Below are 15,263 nucleotides of genomic sequence, written 5' to 3'. Positions count from 1 at the left end.
TAAAACTATTCGTTCTGTGACTGATCACTGATCCTGAGTCATCATTGTAGCTGCTCAAGGTGGAGCTGCTTTTAACTGCTTTACATACAGTTGCATAGTTTAGTCTGGTGTTTCCAACCTAGGGGTCCGAGCCCTCCAAAGGGTCTTCAGATAAATATGAGGTCGTCAGGTGATTCATGGGACAGGAAAGAAGAAAAACAATGTTCTGATTTGCTGATCTGGATTCAGTTTTTAAACTATTCTCTGATCTTTGCTGCTGTCTTGAAACATCAGCATTTTCCTCTGCAAGCCTGAAACTGGGAATTAATTGAAACCATGTGAGAAGTTTAAAGGAAAAATGTCTCTGTGGTAGAAACGAAAACAACTAGAGCTGAAACAATTAATCTGCATCTATTTTAATAAACAGCTTTTTTAAGTAATTTTGAAGCAAAGATGCGAGAACTTCATTTGTTTCAGCTTAAACCACATGTTTTTGGTTTCTGAGTCATGGTTTGAGAAAACTGTGACAGGTGCTTAATTGAGAAAGTAATTGTCAGATTAACAGATAGTGAAAACAGCTCCACTCTATAAACATGACAAAGGTCCCAGTGATACAATGACTTTCCTGTCACTGGTCACGGATGTTGTATAAGCTTGTAAAAATCGTCATATTTTATAAACTGTGTGTTTTTTCATGTAAAATCGTCTGCAAAGTAACTGCAGCTGTCAGATAAATGTGCTGCAGTAGAAGTAGAAATAGTTTTGTTGTTGTGTACAAACTGCAGGACGTCTGTGCAACTTCACACCAACTTTGAATTTTATGCAAAATACATTAAAACTATGTTTGGAAGGAAACAGAGCAGGAGTTTGTGAAGTCAGCAGAAATACACCTGTCAGTCAGGTGTGGACGCTGCAGGTAAACAAACGAATCAGAGTGAAGGAAAAACAGCAGCTGATCTAGAATCAGATTCATCAGGTTTGTTGTAACTTTGATTTTTTTTAAACAAATCTGTTATGACACCATGTCCCTGTCCTGCTCTGTGATTGGTCAGCTACGAGGGTTTCTTCCTGTCCTGCTCTTTGACTCATGGAGGGGCGGAGCTCTGCGCGCCGCAGCACACCGGCAAACTGTCGGTCAGCAAATACCTGTTCCACCTGGTGGTGTGGGACCAGAGGTATGTACTCCACCGGAGCCGAGCGAACTAACGTACAGTAAAGCTCATTCCATGCACACCACATGGCCAAAAGTATGTGGACAGATATGCATTTTTTTTTTTTTTTTTTGGGTCGGATAAGTTTTCCAATAGTAAAAAAAGTTTACTCACTACCTAAGACAATACAACCTGGCGGAGAGATGACCTCACAGCCTCACCTGCAGTCACAGTAAAAGAGTTTATTATAGTTTAATAAAAGAACCTAGAAAACTCAGAGACAGGAACTGAGGTCCATCTGCACTACATGGCCAAAAGTATGTGGACAGTCCCTGTCCTGAAGATGTTGTTGTAATGGTGTAATGTATGTCATGTCTATGTGATTACGTTTGTTCACTAGAATTTAATTTAAAATACCCCCCCACAGGGTGTGTTTCCCGGTGCAGATCAACCAGCTGCCCAGAGAGTCTCAGCTGACGGTGACTCTATTCGCCAGCTCTCTGCCACCTCCAGGAGGAGCCGAGGACAAGGGGAAGCAGCGTCGCAGCATCGAGGCTCTGGGCTGGGTCACCATGCCACTCTTCAACTTCAGACAGTGAGTCACATGATGCTCTCACACAGGAAGTCGCTGCTCCTGGCCAATAAATAGTCCGACCCCGCTATGACTTACGGATGTTGTTGCCTTTGGACAGAGCCAGGCTACCTGTTTACCTCCATGTTCAGTCCTTATGCTAAGCTAAGCTAGCTGTTTCCCCCTGTACAGATATGAGAGTGGTATTAGTCTGAACATTTGACTCTCAGAGCGGAAGAAAAGACGAGGATTCGCCTTAATGTTGAATGAACCCTACCGCCCCTCCACCACCACACACACACACACACACACACACAAATATATCCTCCCTCCACCAGGTCCTAGTTTAGCCTTTGTGATGTCATTTCCTTCACGGCAGCAGGAAGTGCGGACTGATAATGATGGGAGTGTGTTCATTGTGTGTGATGAACCCTCTCTTGTGTGTGTGTGTGTCTGCAGCATCCTGACATGTGGCAGGAAGTTATTGGGTCTGTGGCCTGCGACCCCGGGGAGGAGTGGAAACGCCCGGACAAGTTCGCCCAACTTCAGCCAACCAGACAGCGTGATACTGCAGGTGATGCATGCACACATGCACGCACACCAATCATTTAAAGGGCCAGTTAAAGGGAAGCGCCACTCAAAAGCTCTTCACTATCAAACTCCTTGTTCCTGGAATAGTCTCCCTCCTCAGACAGACAGTGAGCTCTGATTGGTCCAGCCTGTACTCTGTCATGTTTCTTAACCAATCACAGCACAATTTATATCTCCTAATCTTACTCAGAGACAAACATTAAAGACTCAGATTTCAGTGCTGGTTGCCAAGGCTGCGCTCAGACCCATTATTGTTCCTGGATTCATCTGAATGGAGCCAGTCTGTCGGCACAGCGGGGGGGGGGGTAAGTGGGAGGGCTGCAAGGTGCACTGCTGGCTAATCACATATACAGACCTCCATGGTGTCTTTAAAGCTCATTAATCTGTTTTTCAAACCGAACATCCTGGATTGTATTTCACTGTCTCACCTGTACAATAAACAGCCCCCCCCCCCCCCCCCCCCCCCCAAAACCCCTGTGTAAACACTGAAAACACTGATTCATGGTTAAGTTCAGCTGATTACAGTGTTGAGCTTCAACTCGCACAAACACTCACTGGAGTTATGTGTAGCTCAGTGTAACACACTCAGATCTGTGGCTCTTTGTTTCAGTGCAGTCGACTGATTCACACACACACACACACACACACACACAGGACAGGAACAGCTTGTTCAGATTCTGTTTGAGGCCCCACTTGCTCACAGTTTTAAAGGGCCACTGCACCATTTCAGAGCCACCAACTCTGAAGCTGGTAGTTCAAATACCGTGACTATAGAGATAAACAAGTTTGAATTTAAATAAAAAGTGACATCTGGGGACACAACACCATTATAAAGATTCAGAAACAGAAATGTCTCTGTGTCCTCCCTCTGACTGGTTTCTCTCTGTCTCTGCCTTTTTGTCTCAGGTGGACTTTCCCACCTCGTCGTTTGAGGTTCACTTCAGTACTCCTCCTCCAGCAGACTTCTGCCCTCAGTACGACTTCTCCAGACTGGACACCATCAGTCAAATCCAGCTGCAGGACGTCCTGCACAAGAAGGCCTTTTTCTGGTCAGACACACACATACACACAGACACACACACACAGAGAGAGACTTTATTGATACTGATGTTTATATTGGTTAACATTAAAAAAAATGGATGAAAAAACTGTTGATAGATTAAAATAACTAGATGTGACTGACACACTCACACACTCACATTTTAAAGGAATAAATACTAAATAAATAAATACGTTTGTATAGAATAGAGTAGAGAGTAGAGTAGAAAAGTCAAAAACTATATAACTCATAAAAGACACAATGAAATAAATAAATCAGTAAAAACAAAAAATAATAATAACAAATAAGCAGGATAAATTAACAAGAAATTAAACAAATATCAAATAAAAAACATCATCTCCTCGAATTAAGTTAAGTAATCAGTGAAATAAATAAATAAACAGTATATGTGCTGTTTAAGTTTTCTTCAGTATCACTGTATATGTCCTGTATATTCAAAAGTCTGAGTATATCTATATATATCATTGAAATCAATATTTTTTACATATTCTTAGTACAGTATGTAATTGATGGCACCCTTTCTCATTGGATACTGATTTATTTAGATTCATATTTGATTGCTTATTCATTTATTAAATTGCCAACTAATTAATTTAATTTAAGGGGAGATATTTTTTCATTTAATATGTGTTTTCACATTTTCACATTTTATTACATTTGATTTATTTTACTGTCAATTTATTAATACATTTCTTTATTTAATTGTCTGTTTAACTCTTCCATACTGCACCAGTGGACAAATCTCATCATGTAACTCAGTTCCAAAAACTGCTCTTCAAACCATTTTCAATCACATCTTAAAAAGTGTTTAGTAGTGAAACATCTCAGGTTGTAAAAGCAGCAGCCAGTGTCTGCTCTGATTCTTCAATAATACTAATAAAACATCTGACATGAGTGTTTTTCTCCTCCTCCGATTGAAAGTTAAACTGAGTCCAGGTGGTTTTTCTTTCTGGTTTTCTTCTGGGATTTTAAAATGTTTCAACCTGCAGAACATTTTGGTGTCTTCATCTAGAAATCAGAAACTGAGGGTCTGATCCAGGATCAGAGCTCAGGTCCAAGTGTGTGAGCCAACAGAAACATGAGCTGCAGTCCTGCCAGGGATTTACCTCCTGTGAGGTTTCTGCTGCAGCAGTTAGCAGGTTTTCAGACCTGCAGCTAGAGCACTGCAGGTCTCTCAGGGTCTCATAAATGTTTGGCCAAACCTGGAAACTCTGAGCGTGTGAAACATGTATCTCCATTCTGTCAAATGCTTCTCAGCGTCGACCAACCACATAATATTTAGAAGGTGTCTCACATTATCACATGGATTTGCATATTTAATAAAGCCCACTGAATCCTATATAACCTGTGTGTGTTGTACCTGTGCAGGTTGACGACAGAAGATAACCGCCTGCTGTGGGAGAAGAAGGCCTTCTGTCAGTCGGAGAGCGCAGCGCTGCCTCTGGTCCTGGCCAGCGCCCCCTGCTGGGAGTGGGCCTGTCTGCCCGACATCTACGCCCTGCTGAAACAGTGGGCCTGCCTGGGACACCTGGACGCCCTGGGACTCCTTCACGCCACGTATGTCCCTGTTCACTGAGACTCACCTGGCTATCTGAAGGTCTGAGCACCTGAGTGACATCACCATGTGTGTTTCAGGTTCCCGGACCAGGAGCTGAGAAGGACAGCTGTCCAGTGGATGGACTCCATCTCAGACTCAGAGCTGCTGGACTTCCTGCCTCAGCTGGTCCAGGTAACGTGAGGAGGACAGGATCAAAGCATCACACCTGCAGCAGGTGTGATGCTTCACACGGAGTCGTTTTGTTTGATGTAGTCGTCTTTACAGCACTGATCAGAGTGAAGTAATGATAGGATCCATTTTCTGCTTCCTGTTGTATCAGAGTACTGCTGTTATATGACAGAGGTGAAGGTCAGAGACAGGTGTTTATGTTCCATGATACAAACTTGGACCATCCTGTTGTGTACTTCCTGTAACAGAGTCATGTTGTAGGAAACACTTTCTCAGTCAGCTGCTCTGTGCTATTTCAAATAACTCAAACTCAGCATTTCCTGCACAGATGTTTCACATTAAAAGCCTTCCAGAGGCTCAAAGAGCATAATCCCTTCTTTTCCTAACATTATGTTCAATGTTACCCAGACTCTTACTGTTCGGCCTGGCTAACTGAGGCACAGTTGGTGTGTATTCACTACCTAACTGCAAAGACCTGCTGTCCACATTTCTTGTGGCTCTTATGTGTCTGTGGTGCCTCCTTGAGGCTCAAAGCTGGAAGTGCAGGGATGACTTAAATTAAACCGCTCTATTCTTTCTATTTAATCCATCACTTAGTTCTGTCCATTCTTTTTTTACTAAGATTTATATCCATGTCCATAAGTGCTGCCCTCATAGTCTTATTTTTCAGATTTCCTTCTGTTGCTCTTTGTTTTGTTTTTTTTACACATGCAGTTTAGATTTTTTGTCATTAATTCCAGTCGCTTCTAATCACCTCATTTTTAAAATAATAGTTTAGCTACAATTATTGAAACACAACACTTCCTTTTTAGATGTTTCACATTAAAAGCCATTCAGTGCTCCAGGGGCCATAATCCCTAATTTTCCTAAAAGGTTTTTAAGGTGACACATCTATTCAGGAACTGTAGAGAGTCACAAACAGCAGCTTAACATCAACTGAGAAAAACAGCAAGGTAAAATTGAGTTCGTCAATAAGTGAGTTTTTAAGCAGAGGAAGTGTTTTTACATAGTGCAGGTGTGAACTGTGGTGATTTGTGCAATAATATATTACAATAACATTACACTGGATGTAGACTCCACAGTACAGGCCTGGACACAGCTGTTAGCTAATGATTACACACCTGCAGTACATATAGAATATAATGGAACTTTCTGGTTTAGCTGCTTAGATAGAAACTGACTGGACTTGCAGTGTCTCTGTTTCAGAACTGATCCTGTCTCTGTCTCTGTGTCTCAGGCTCTGAAGTATGAATGTTACCTGGACAGCTCTCTGGTTCGCTTCCTCCTACGGAGAGCCATCGGGGACGTTCGCATCGCTCACTACCTCTTCTGGTCAGTTAAAGTCTTAATTACTAATCATACAGAAACTTGAGTCCTGAGCACAAAGAGTTAGTTTTAGAGGGTTTTCAGGCAGGTCTGGATCAGATCTGGATCAGATCTGGATCAGGTCTGGATCAGGTCTGGATCAGGTCTGGACCTCTGTCCTGCTTCCAGACCTCTTTCATTTTCTATCTCCCAAACAAACAACAACATCTGGTGTGATTATCAGACTGACTCTGAGCATTTTAAACTGCTTAAACCTCTGCTCATGATACTGTTTATTAACATGGAACCAGTTAATGCTAACCCCTGCAGTCATTCAGAATCAGCTGACACAGACTGATTGTCTCTGTCTCTCAGGCTTCTGCAGGACAACCTCCAGAACAGGTTCAGACCAGGATCTGGGTCTGTTGGGTTTAGTTCAGTCCTGATTGTGTCTGTCTGTCTCTCAGGCTGCTGAAGGACAACCTGCAGGACAGTCAGTTCAGCGCTCGGTATCAGCACCTTCTGGCTGCTCTGCTCTGCTGCGTCGGTCGAGGTCTCCGGGACGAGTTTGACCGTCAGTGCTGGCTCGTCTCCATCCTTGCCAGGGTGGCTCAGAAAGTGCGAGATGCCACGCCGTCCAGCAGACAGGTGGGGAGGACACGGACACATCCTGTCATCCTGGAGAAATGTTTTACTGCAGCTAAAGTTTATTTTCCTTTTTTGTAACACAGCAAAATGTCATGAATCCAGGAGTTCCATTTGCTTTCCACATCTGGAAAACATCTGGAAAATGAAACAGTTTATATTAGGATTTTAACTTTTTAAGATTTTATCTCATACAATATATATATTTATTTCCCTAATTGGTTAAAGGGAATGAATTATTAATTATGAAACAGGGCTGTATTACAGTGATGTCATGATATGATAAGTGGAGCAGCCACAGAGATGGAGACGTGACTCTTGTCTGTGTTTGTTTGTGTGTTACAGTCCGTCCTCAGAGAGGGTCTGGAGGAGATGAAGCAGTTCTTCTCCATGAACAGCAGCTGTCGGCTTCCTCTGAACCCGGCGCTGCTGGTCACAGGAATCAACATCCAGGTACAGAACAGGACCCAGATCGACCTGCAATAATACACACAGACCTGCACACGCGTACAGCTGTTCAGAGCAGTGTCCATCTGTTTGTCCATTCATCCTGTGGGTGGCGCTAGAGAAAAGGTCATGGGGTCATGAAAGGGTTTAGAGCAGGATGGAGATCAGGTATCGTATACCTGTGACATCTTCAGGCTAAAAGTAGCTCGTAGCCGTTTGAGGTCAAAGAAACGTTGTTTGTGTCGGTCGGGACTTTGGGGCCGGTCAGGTTCTGGTCTTTCAGTTCTAAAAGCAGCTTCTCTCACTCTGAGAAACTGCTCACAGTCAGTCAGCTGCTGCAGGGATTCAGGCTAAAATACTTTCAAAAACACATGGAGATGATGAGGAAATCAATAAGGATGCAGTCAGTTCCAAGTCCACATTCAAGAAACCCACTCTTGACAAATTCAAGACATTACTTTGAATCCTCCCCTACTCATCAAAGCTAGAGTCTCTGAGCATGTAAATAATGTTCAGTTCAGGTTAGAGAGGGGAAACATGACAAACTGGCCTCAGATCAGACCAGACTGAAAAAATATTCGAGTCCCTGAAATGCCTCTAAGATCACTCAGATTAGTGGAGCATGACATCGTCCTTCTCTCAGCAGCTTCGTGACAAGTTCTTCAGAGGAAACTCTTGGTTAGAAACCTGTGGAGACTCTTAGGACTTTAAGTGGTGAGAGAAGATGCTTTTTGAAAACCACCCCTGAATATTTAATGACAGTCACAGCAGGAGTGGCCTGCAGTGGCCTGGTAGAATCAGTCCTGGTTTGTAAAACCATGTCATGTCATGTTCTTCTCTCTTTTACAGTCATGCTCCTTCTTCAACTCCAACGCTGTTCCTCTCAAACTGTCCTTCCAAAACCTGGACCCTCTGGGAGACAACATCAACGTCATCTTCAAGGTAACATCTGTTTTAATCTGAATCTAAAGATGCAGGTGATCAGATCTCCCTCCCACCTGCACGGCCACATTTAAACTGCGTGTGTTGTTCAGTCCGTGTCCATGTTGACCTCTGATGTCTCTGTCTCTGTCCAGTCAGGAGACGACCTGCGGCAGGACATGCTGACTCTGCAGATGATCCGCATCATGAACAAGATCTGGATCCAGGAGGGTCTGGACATGAGAATGGTCATCTTCAAATGCTTCTCCACCGGCAGAGGAAGAGGTGAGGTCACTCCAGGTGTATACTACTGGAGGACAGGTGTATACCACAGGAGGACAGGTGTATACTACTGGAGGACAGGTGTATACTACTGGAGGACAGGTGTATACTACAGGAGGACAGGTGTATACTACTGGAGGACAGGTTTACTCTACAGGAGGGCAGGTGTATACCAAGAGGAGTTTTTAACCTGTGGATGCGTCACCTGTTCTCAGGTGTGCTTGAAAAGTGTGTTGTCAGGTGTGTGATTGACAGGTGTGTTGTTACCTGTTCTCAGGTATGGTGGAGATGATTCCTCACGCTGACACTCTGAGGAAGATCCAGGTGGAACATGGAGTCACTGGATCCTTCAAAGACCGTCCACTGGCCGACTGGCTGCTGAAACACAACCCCACTGATGAGCAGTACGACAAGGTAACACACACCTGTACACATACCTGTACACGCACCTGTATAGGCTCAGTCAGGAGGATTTGTGTCCCTCTTTCATGGCGCTGAACAGTCAGACTGTGTTTGTGTCTGTTTCCAGGAGAACCACAGTGAGGTTTAGTGCAGGTAAATTAAAAGATGTATTAAATGTAACCTACAGCACCACAACACGACACAAAAGAGCAACAACCTTTCAGACAACTTTATCTCCTGGTTATTTATCATGATTCACAGCAGCTCCAGACTTTTTACACACCACAGTCCCAGACCTATGACCTCTGACCTCTGCATGTGTAACTGAGTATGATAACTAGTTACAAAATCAATGACTCCATGTATGTGAGTAGAAACTCTTGTCTGTGTCCAGGCGGTGGAGAACTTCATCTACTCGTGTGCCGGCTGCTGCGTGGCGACCTACATCCTGGGAATCTGTGACCGCCACAACGACAACATCATGCTGAAGACCAGCGGTCACATGTTCCACATCGACTTCGGGAAGTTCCTGGGACACGCGCAGATGTTCGGGAACATCAAGCGGTGAGAGATTGGACTGATGCACTTGTGCTCGCAGTTAGCTGGATCCTTTTAGCTGATAGTCTGGATTAGTTAAACATGATGTATGTCATGTGACTCTTACAGGGACCGTGCCCCCTTTGTCTTCACCTCCGACATGGCGTATGTCATCAATGGAGGAGACAAACCATCCAGTCGCTTCCACGACTTTGTGGATCTCTGCTGCGAGGCCTACAACCTGATCAGGAAACACACGCACCTGTTCCTCAACTTGCTAGGCCTGGTGGGTACAAAACACACATGTTGGTCCTTCTGTAGTTGTGAGGACCCTCAATGACATAATGCTTTCCCTAACCTGATTCTCATCTGAACCCTAAAACCAGGTCTGAACCCTCCAACAGCCCTTTGAAGGTGTAAGGACCAAAATGTCCTCACAATGCAGAAATGTCCTCACAATGACAGTGTAAAACTGAAATAGGTCCACACAAACACAGATACAGACATGTAGACACACACACACACACACTCACACACACACTCACACACACACTCACACTCACACTCACACTTAAACTATTAAAGCAGAGTTTAAAATGCCTCAGTCCAGAAAACTAAAAAGACTCTGGAGCCAAAACACATTTAAATATTTACCAGCTTAAATGAGACTGAGAGAAAAATGTCTTCATGAACAGTTTATGTCACGTTTTCAAATGTTATAAACCAAGAAGAAAAAAACAAACATGTAAAAAACATGTTAATAATCAATTTTCTGTTGATTGACTCATGGACCAGTTGTTGCAGCTCTACATGAAACATGAACTAGGAGCTGTGCAGAGCTGTAGAGATGGTTCATCACCATGACAGCCTCCTTTAACACTGTAATCACGTTACCCACTGGTAAATATGTTGATTATAGCTGCTGTGTGTATGTGTGTGGTTGTGTGTGTGTGTGCATGTGCAGATGTTGTCCTGTGGGATCCCTGAACTTTCTGATCTTGAGGATCTGAAGTACGTCTATGACGCACTGAGACCTCACGAGTCTGAGGCCGACGCCACCATGTACTTTACCAGGTACACAAACACACCCACGCACACGTGCCTACACACACACACTGTGAATTACTGTTGTGGAGTTATTATATTTACATATACACAGAAACCACAGAAAGTTCAGTCATGGAAACATCATGGAAACATCATGGAGATCTATTATCCAAATGTGTACAGACCGTGTATTATACAAACACAGGAAAATCATCACAGTAACAAACAAACAAAGAAGGGCATAAATAGCAACATACGTTATGGAGTCATATTAAACATCAATAGAAAGAAGAGGACTGAGGGAAATAAAGAAATAGAAGTTTCAGGTTAACTTCTGAGTAAAATCAGCAGATCGGTCCTTTAACCTTCTTCCCTCTCTGACCTGAGCAGGTTGATCGAGTCCAGTCTGGGCAGCGTTGCCACCAAACTCAACTTCTTCATCCACAACCTGGCCCAGATGAAGTTCGCCTCGTCGGAGGATCGTCCCACGCTGTCGTTCGCTCCCAGAATTCACACAGTGAAGAGCGACGGCCTCATCAAGAACCTGTACATCTGCAGACACATCCGCACCACCAACCCCAGCAAGGCATACGTGAGTCCAGCTGCAAACCGTCTGACGCTCGGGGGTTGATGTCAAAGGCTGAAATCTTAGATCCAACAGCACTTTATTTCCTGCGGATCATGTCGGAGCCCTTCACTGACTGTTCAGGGTCTATGATAAGAAATGAGGGAAACTCATCTCTCACCATTACAGCAAAAAACTGATCTATCTATTATCGCATTTGAATCTGTGTCAGAATAACTAGAAATGTCTGATGTGGAGGCGATCGTCACAGTTTCTCCTCTCACACAGAAATATCTGTACGTGTAGCCACAAAGATGTTCGAAGCTGAGTCCTTATCAGAACAGGACCAGTTTTTGTTTACTGTCTTTTTAGATAGATAAAGTTTCCATGTGATGTTTAATCAGTTGCATTAAACCCTGAGGATGAGATTTAATGACACAGTTCAGATCTCTGGAAAACTGGTTCAAATATGCCAGGAACATGCTTCATATTTCTGTGTGCGTGTGTGCGTGCGTGCGTGCGTGTGTGTGTGTGTGTGTGTGTGTGTGTGTGTGTGTGTTTCAGGCCTTTGTGGTGAAGGTGGAGCGTGAAGGACAACAGGAGGTGCAGCTGGTTCAGAGGACATTTGAAGAGTTTCATGAACTTCACAGTAAAATGAGGCTCATCTTCCCCTCATCCAGACTCCCCAGGTACACACACTGACACACACTGACACACACAGTAGTTTGCTGTTATGAGGAGAAACCCTTGTTGTTTTTGCAAGTTGTTTTTCATGTTATTGTGACATATTGTCTCATTGTTTCAAAATGATTCAGTTTTTACGAACATGTCACCTCATTGTGAACACGTGATAAATCAACATCATGTTATTATACAGATAAACACGCAGCTGTAATGTCCGTTATGGTGAAAATGCAGGTAATATTAGGTCTGCTCTTTGCCCCACCCCCAGCTTCCCGAGCCGTTTTGTGATTGGTCGATCCAGGGGCGAGGCGATGGCTGATAGGAGGAAAGATGAGCTGAACGGTTACGTCTGGCACCTGATCCACTCCAGCCCAGATGTGGCCCAGGTCAGTCACAGTCTGACCACAGACCACTGGAGACTCCTGCCTGTGGTTTCCCCCAGGGACCCAAAAGTTGCAGGTTTACTCTGTATTATTTGGGTCTATATAATCATCACTAATTGTTAGACATATTCTCCAATTCGTAGAATATCAATAACAAGTCTTCCATCTGTGATCCTGGCCTCTTAGAGGGATCCAGTTTCAAGACTTAAACTGCTTCACATTATTTTTATTTTAAAGTTTTATTTTGTCATATTGCTTTCATTTTTTTTTTCTGTCTGTCTAGTGATCAAACTGATCAGACACTAAACCTCAGTAAGGTCGTATTTTTCCAGAATGTCAGGCTGCATTATTTACATTATCAATACATCTGACGGGTATTTTCTTGTGTTGTATTGTTAAGTGAATAAAACGTCTGAAAATAGTGAAAAGAGGTCGACAGCAGGTTAATGTGGCACCTGCTCCTTGGAGGATCATATTTTACATTCAGCAGCAGATAAATCTGGTTGTTGTTGTCACATAAAAATCTTTTTTATCTTGTTTTCAGATTAGGCTCAGTAAGTGACTTTCAGAATAAAAGACAACAGAGCAGTGTCTGTTTCCCACACTCAACATTGACATGTGCTGCTCACATAATTAGAGACTTTCAGTGTTTCATAAGGATTTATTAATAAATTCATACATTTCAAAATTGAATTAACTAATATAATAAACGATCGTTACATTTAAATGATGTACTACAGTGATGAAACATATCCTGCTTTTTTTTATGAGTTTAAAATATTCTGTAGATGAATCTATAATGAAACTAATCATTAGCTGTAGCTCTACTGTGTAAATGAAGTGAATGTAAGTGACTGACTTTAACTCAGTCAAAGGTTTTAGTTTCTCTGTTTGTTTACGAAGCTCAGTGCCAGTGAGGACTGATCAGGACATTGTGTTCATGTTCTCATCATCCACTCACATTTCATTTTCACACACACACACACACACACACACACACACACACACACACACACACACACACACACACTCTGTGGGTGTGGATCCTGTATCAGTCCTGTCCAGTTTTAGAAACTTGGCACGTTTACTCTCCGTGTGTGTGTTCTCACACTGAAACTGAAAATTACTTTAGGGCTTGGTTTTTGTTGTGTTTTCATTTTATTTGCATGTATATTTCCATAAACATGATATTATCTTCTGTTTCCATCTTACAGTTTGTGTATTCAGGGATGTGTAGCCCAGTTAATGTGTAGATTTAATAGATGTAATAGATATTGAATTAAAAGGCTCATCTGTCACTTTGGAGCAAGTGTTTCTGATCTGTGTTTTAAATATGTGAATAATGTGTATGTGTGTGTGTGTCTGTGTGTTACAGTGCGACCTGGTCTATGCCTTCTTCCACCCGCTGCCCAGAGACGAGAGACCGGGAACAACAACCAGTAAACCAGCAGGTACACACACACACAAACACTGTGAAGGACAGTGCACGTTGTTCAACACTGACACTTGTAAATTTGTATTTACACCTGCAGTCCTGACACAACTGAAATCTGACCACTGACAGTGGACGTTTATTTTGTGGTTAAGTTACAGAGAACATAAAATGATAATAAAATAAAATTATTCTTTTATACTGCACATGTTTTCTGTCCATCTGTGCAAATGTGGATCTACCTGAACACTGGCAGGAGCCTGTAACTTTAAATACATAAAAAACAGATGTGAGCCTGTCCAGATGTTGCTGCGATGCAGTTTTGAAGAAGAAGAGATTCACTGATTTCCATGTTGTTCAGGCATTTGACTGTGGACAGAGCTCTCTGCTAAAACCACCTGGACACAGATCAGTTTCACTGTGGACGTAGTGTTTACATCAGTTCTGTCACAGACTGGCTGCCGGAGTCAGGACAGTAATAGCAGAAATACTTTCACTTTTCTTTTTATTATCACATCTGAGTCCATCTGCAGTTTTCAAAGGCGTGAGAGGAAATGAAGCGTATCTGTCTCTGAACGCCTGATCCTGATTCATGACTGTAAAACTCTGTTAAAGTTCAACTGATCCGCCCTCAATAAAATAATATACACCTGAGTCAGAGCATCAACACACACACACACACAGGGTGAGTCAGGGTTAAAGTTCAGTGTGTTCCTGTCTGTATCAGCCACTGATCAGCTGTATTCACTTCAAACACAAACATTTCTTCTTCTTTACCTCCTCGCTGTTAATAAGTAACTGTGCTGTAAAGAATGACTCCATGTTTAAACACAGTGTCAAGGCTATGGTCTGTGTCCAGGTCTAAAACATGTTCAGGTCTCAGTGGGACCTGGGTCTCATACAGACTCAGGTGTGACAGTTTAATGAAGGACGTCAACTGTTTGTTTTAAGTTTTATAAATTTGAGGAACAGTATTCAATGTGTTTCTGTGTGTGTTGTGTATGTTTTGTGGATTAATTGTGTGTGTACTGTGTGTGTGTTGCAGAGATCTCGTGGTCTCCAGCTTCAGGGAAGGAGCTCGGTGAAGTCAAACTCTCCATCTCCTACAAGAACGACAAACTCTTCATCATGGTCATGCACATACGAGGACTGGTCAGTGTGACTCAGTGTGTGTGTGTTTGTGTTCATATGTGTGCATGAGACTTGTTGGCACATAATTGTAAACACATAATTCATTTTAATATTGATTGGAACAGTTACTGATGAATCTGATGATTCATTTCTTTTTTGCTGGGTTTTACAGGGGCCCCTCCCAGATATTTTGATTGGCTGCTGTGAAGCCAACCCTCAAAAAGACTTGAGTGCTGACATGTATGTGTGTGTGTGTGTGGTCTCTGTAGCAGCCCCTGCAGGACGGGACAGACCCGGACCCCTACGTGAAGCTCTACCTCCTCCCCGACCCTCAGAAGACCAGCAAGAGGAAGACGAAGGCAGCACGTCGCACCTGTAACCCCACCTACAACGAGATGGTACAA

At 43.1% G+C, this 15,263-nt stretch overlaps 1 protein-coding gene across 1 annotated transcript in view; it reads left to right on the top strand.

Moving 5' to 3' along the window:
- The window catches only part of pik3c2b (phosphatidylinositol-4-phosphate 3-kinase, catalytic subunit type 2 beta), a 41,653-nt gene that overhangs the window by 22,637 nt on the left and 3,753 nt on the right, over positions 1-15,263 (top strand). The window contains exons 12-32 of the mRNA XM_071494629.1: positions 1,032-1,154; positions 1,558-1,725; positions 2,161-2,275; positions 3,199-3,341; positions 4,721-4,909; positions 4,988-5,081; positions 6,316-6,410; positions 6,851-7,031; positions 7,374-7,481; positions 8,325-8,417; positions 8,552-8,681; positions 8,956-9,092; positions 9,475-9,644; positions 9,747-9,903; positions 10,582-10,691; positions 11,055-11,256; positions 11,794-11,918; positions 12,182-12,299; positions 13,672-13,747; positions 14,774-14,880; positions 15,129-15,257. Coding sequence (XP_071350730.1) covers positions 1,032-1,154; positions 1,558-1,725; positions 2,161-2,275; positions 3,199-3,341; positions 4,721-4,909; positions 4,988-5,081; positions 6,316-6,410; positions 6,851-7,031; positions 7,374-7,481; positions 8,325-8,417; positions 8,552-8,681; positions 8,956-9,092; positions 9,475-9,644; positions 9,747-9,903; positions 10,582-10,691; positions 11,055-11,256; positions 11,794-11,918; positions 12,182-12,299; positions 13,672-13,747; positions 14,774-14,880; positions 15,129-15,257 — 2,770 coding nt within the window. The remainder of the gene's footprint in view (positions 1-1,031; positions 1,155-1,557; positions 1,726-2,160; positions 2,276-3,198; positions 3,342-4,720; positions 4,910-4,987; positions 5,082-6,315; positions 6,411-6,850; positions 7,032-7,373; positions 7,482-8,324; positions 8,418-8,551; positions 8,682-8,955; positions 9,093-9,474; positions 9,645-9,746; positions 9,904-10,581; positions 10,692-11,054; positions 11,257-11,793; positions 11,919-12,181; positions 12,300-13,671; positions 13,748-14,773; positions 14,881-15,128; positions 15,258-15,263) is intronic.

This window comes from Trachinotus anak, unplaced genomic scaffold, assembly GCF_046630095.1.
Source record: "Trachinotus anak isolate AG129_WGS33_773 ecotype Australia unplaced genomic scaffold, CSIRO_AGI_Tana_v1 ptg000013l, whole genome shotgun sequence".
Classification (NCBI taxonomy): domain Eukaryota; kingdom Metazoa; phylum Chordata; class Actinopteri; order Carangiformes; family Carangidae; genus Trachinotus; species Trachinotus anak.
The sequence above is the reverse complement of the archived record's forward strand: the minus strand, read 5'-3'. Positions and strand labels throughout refer to the sequence as shown.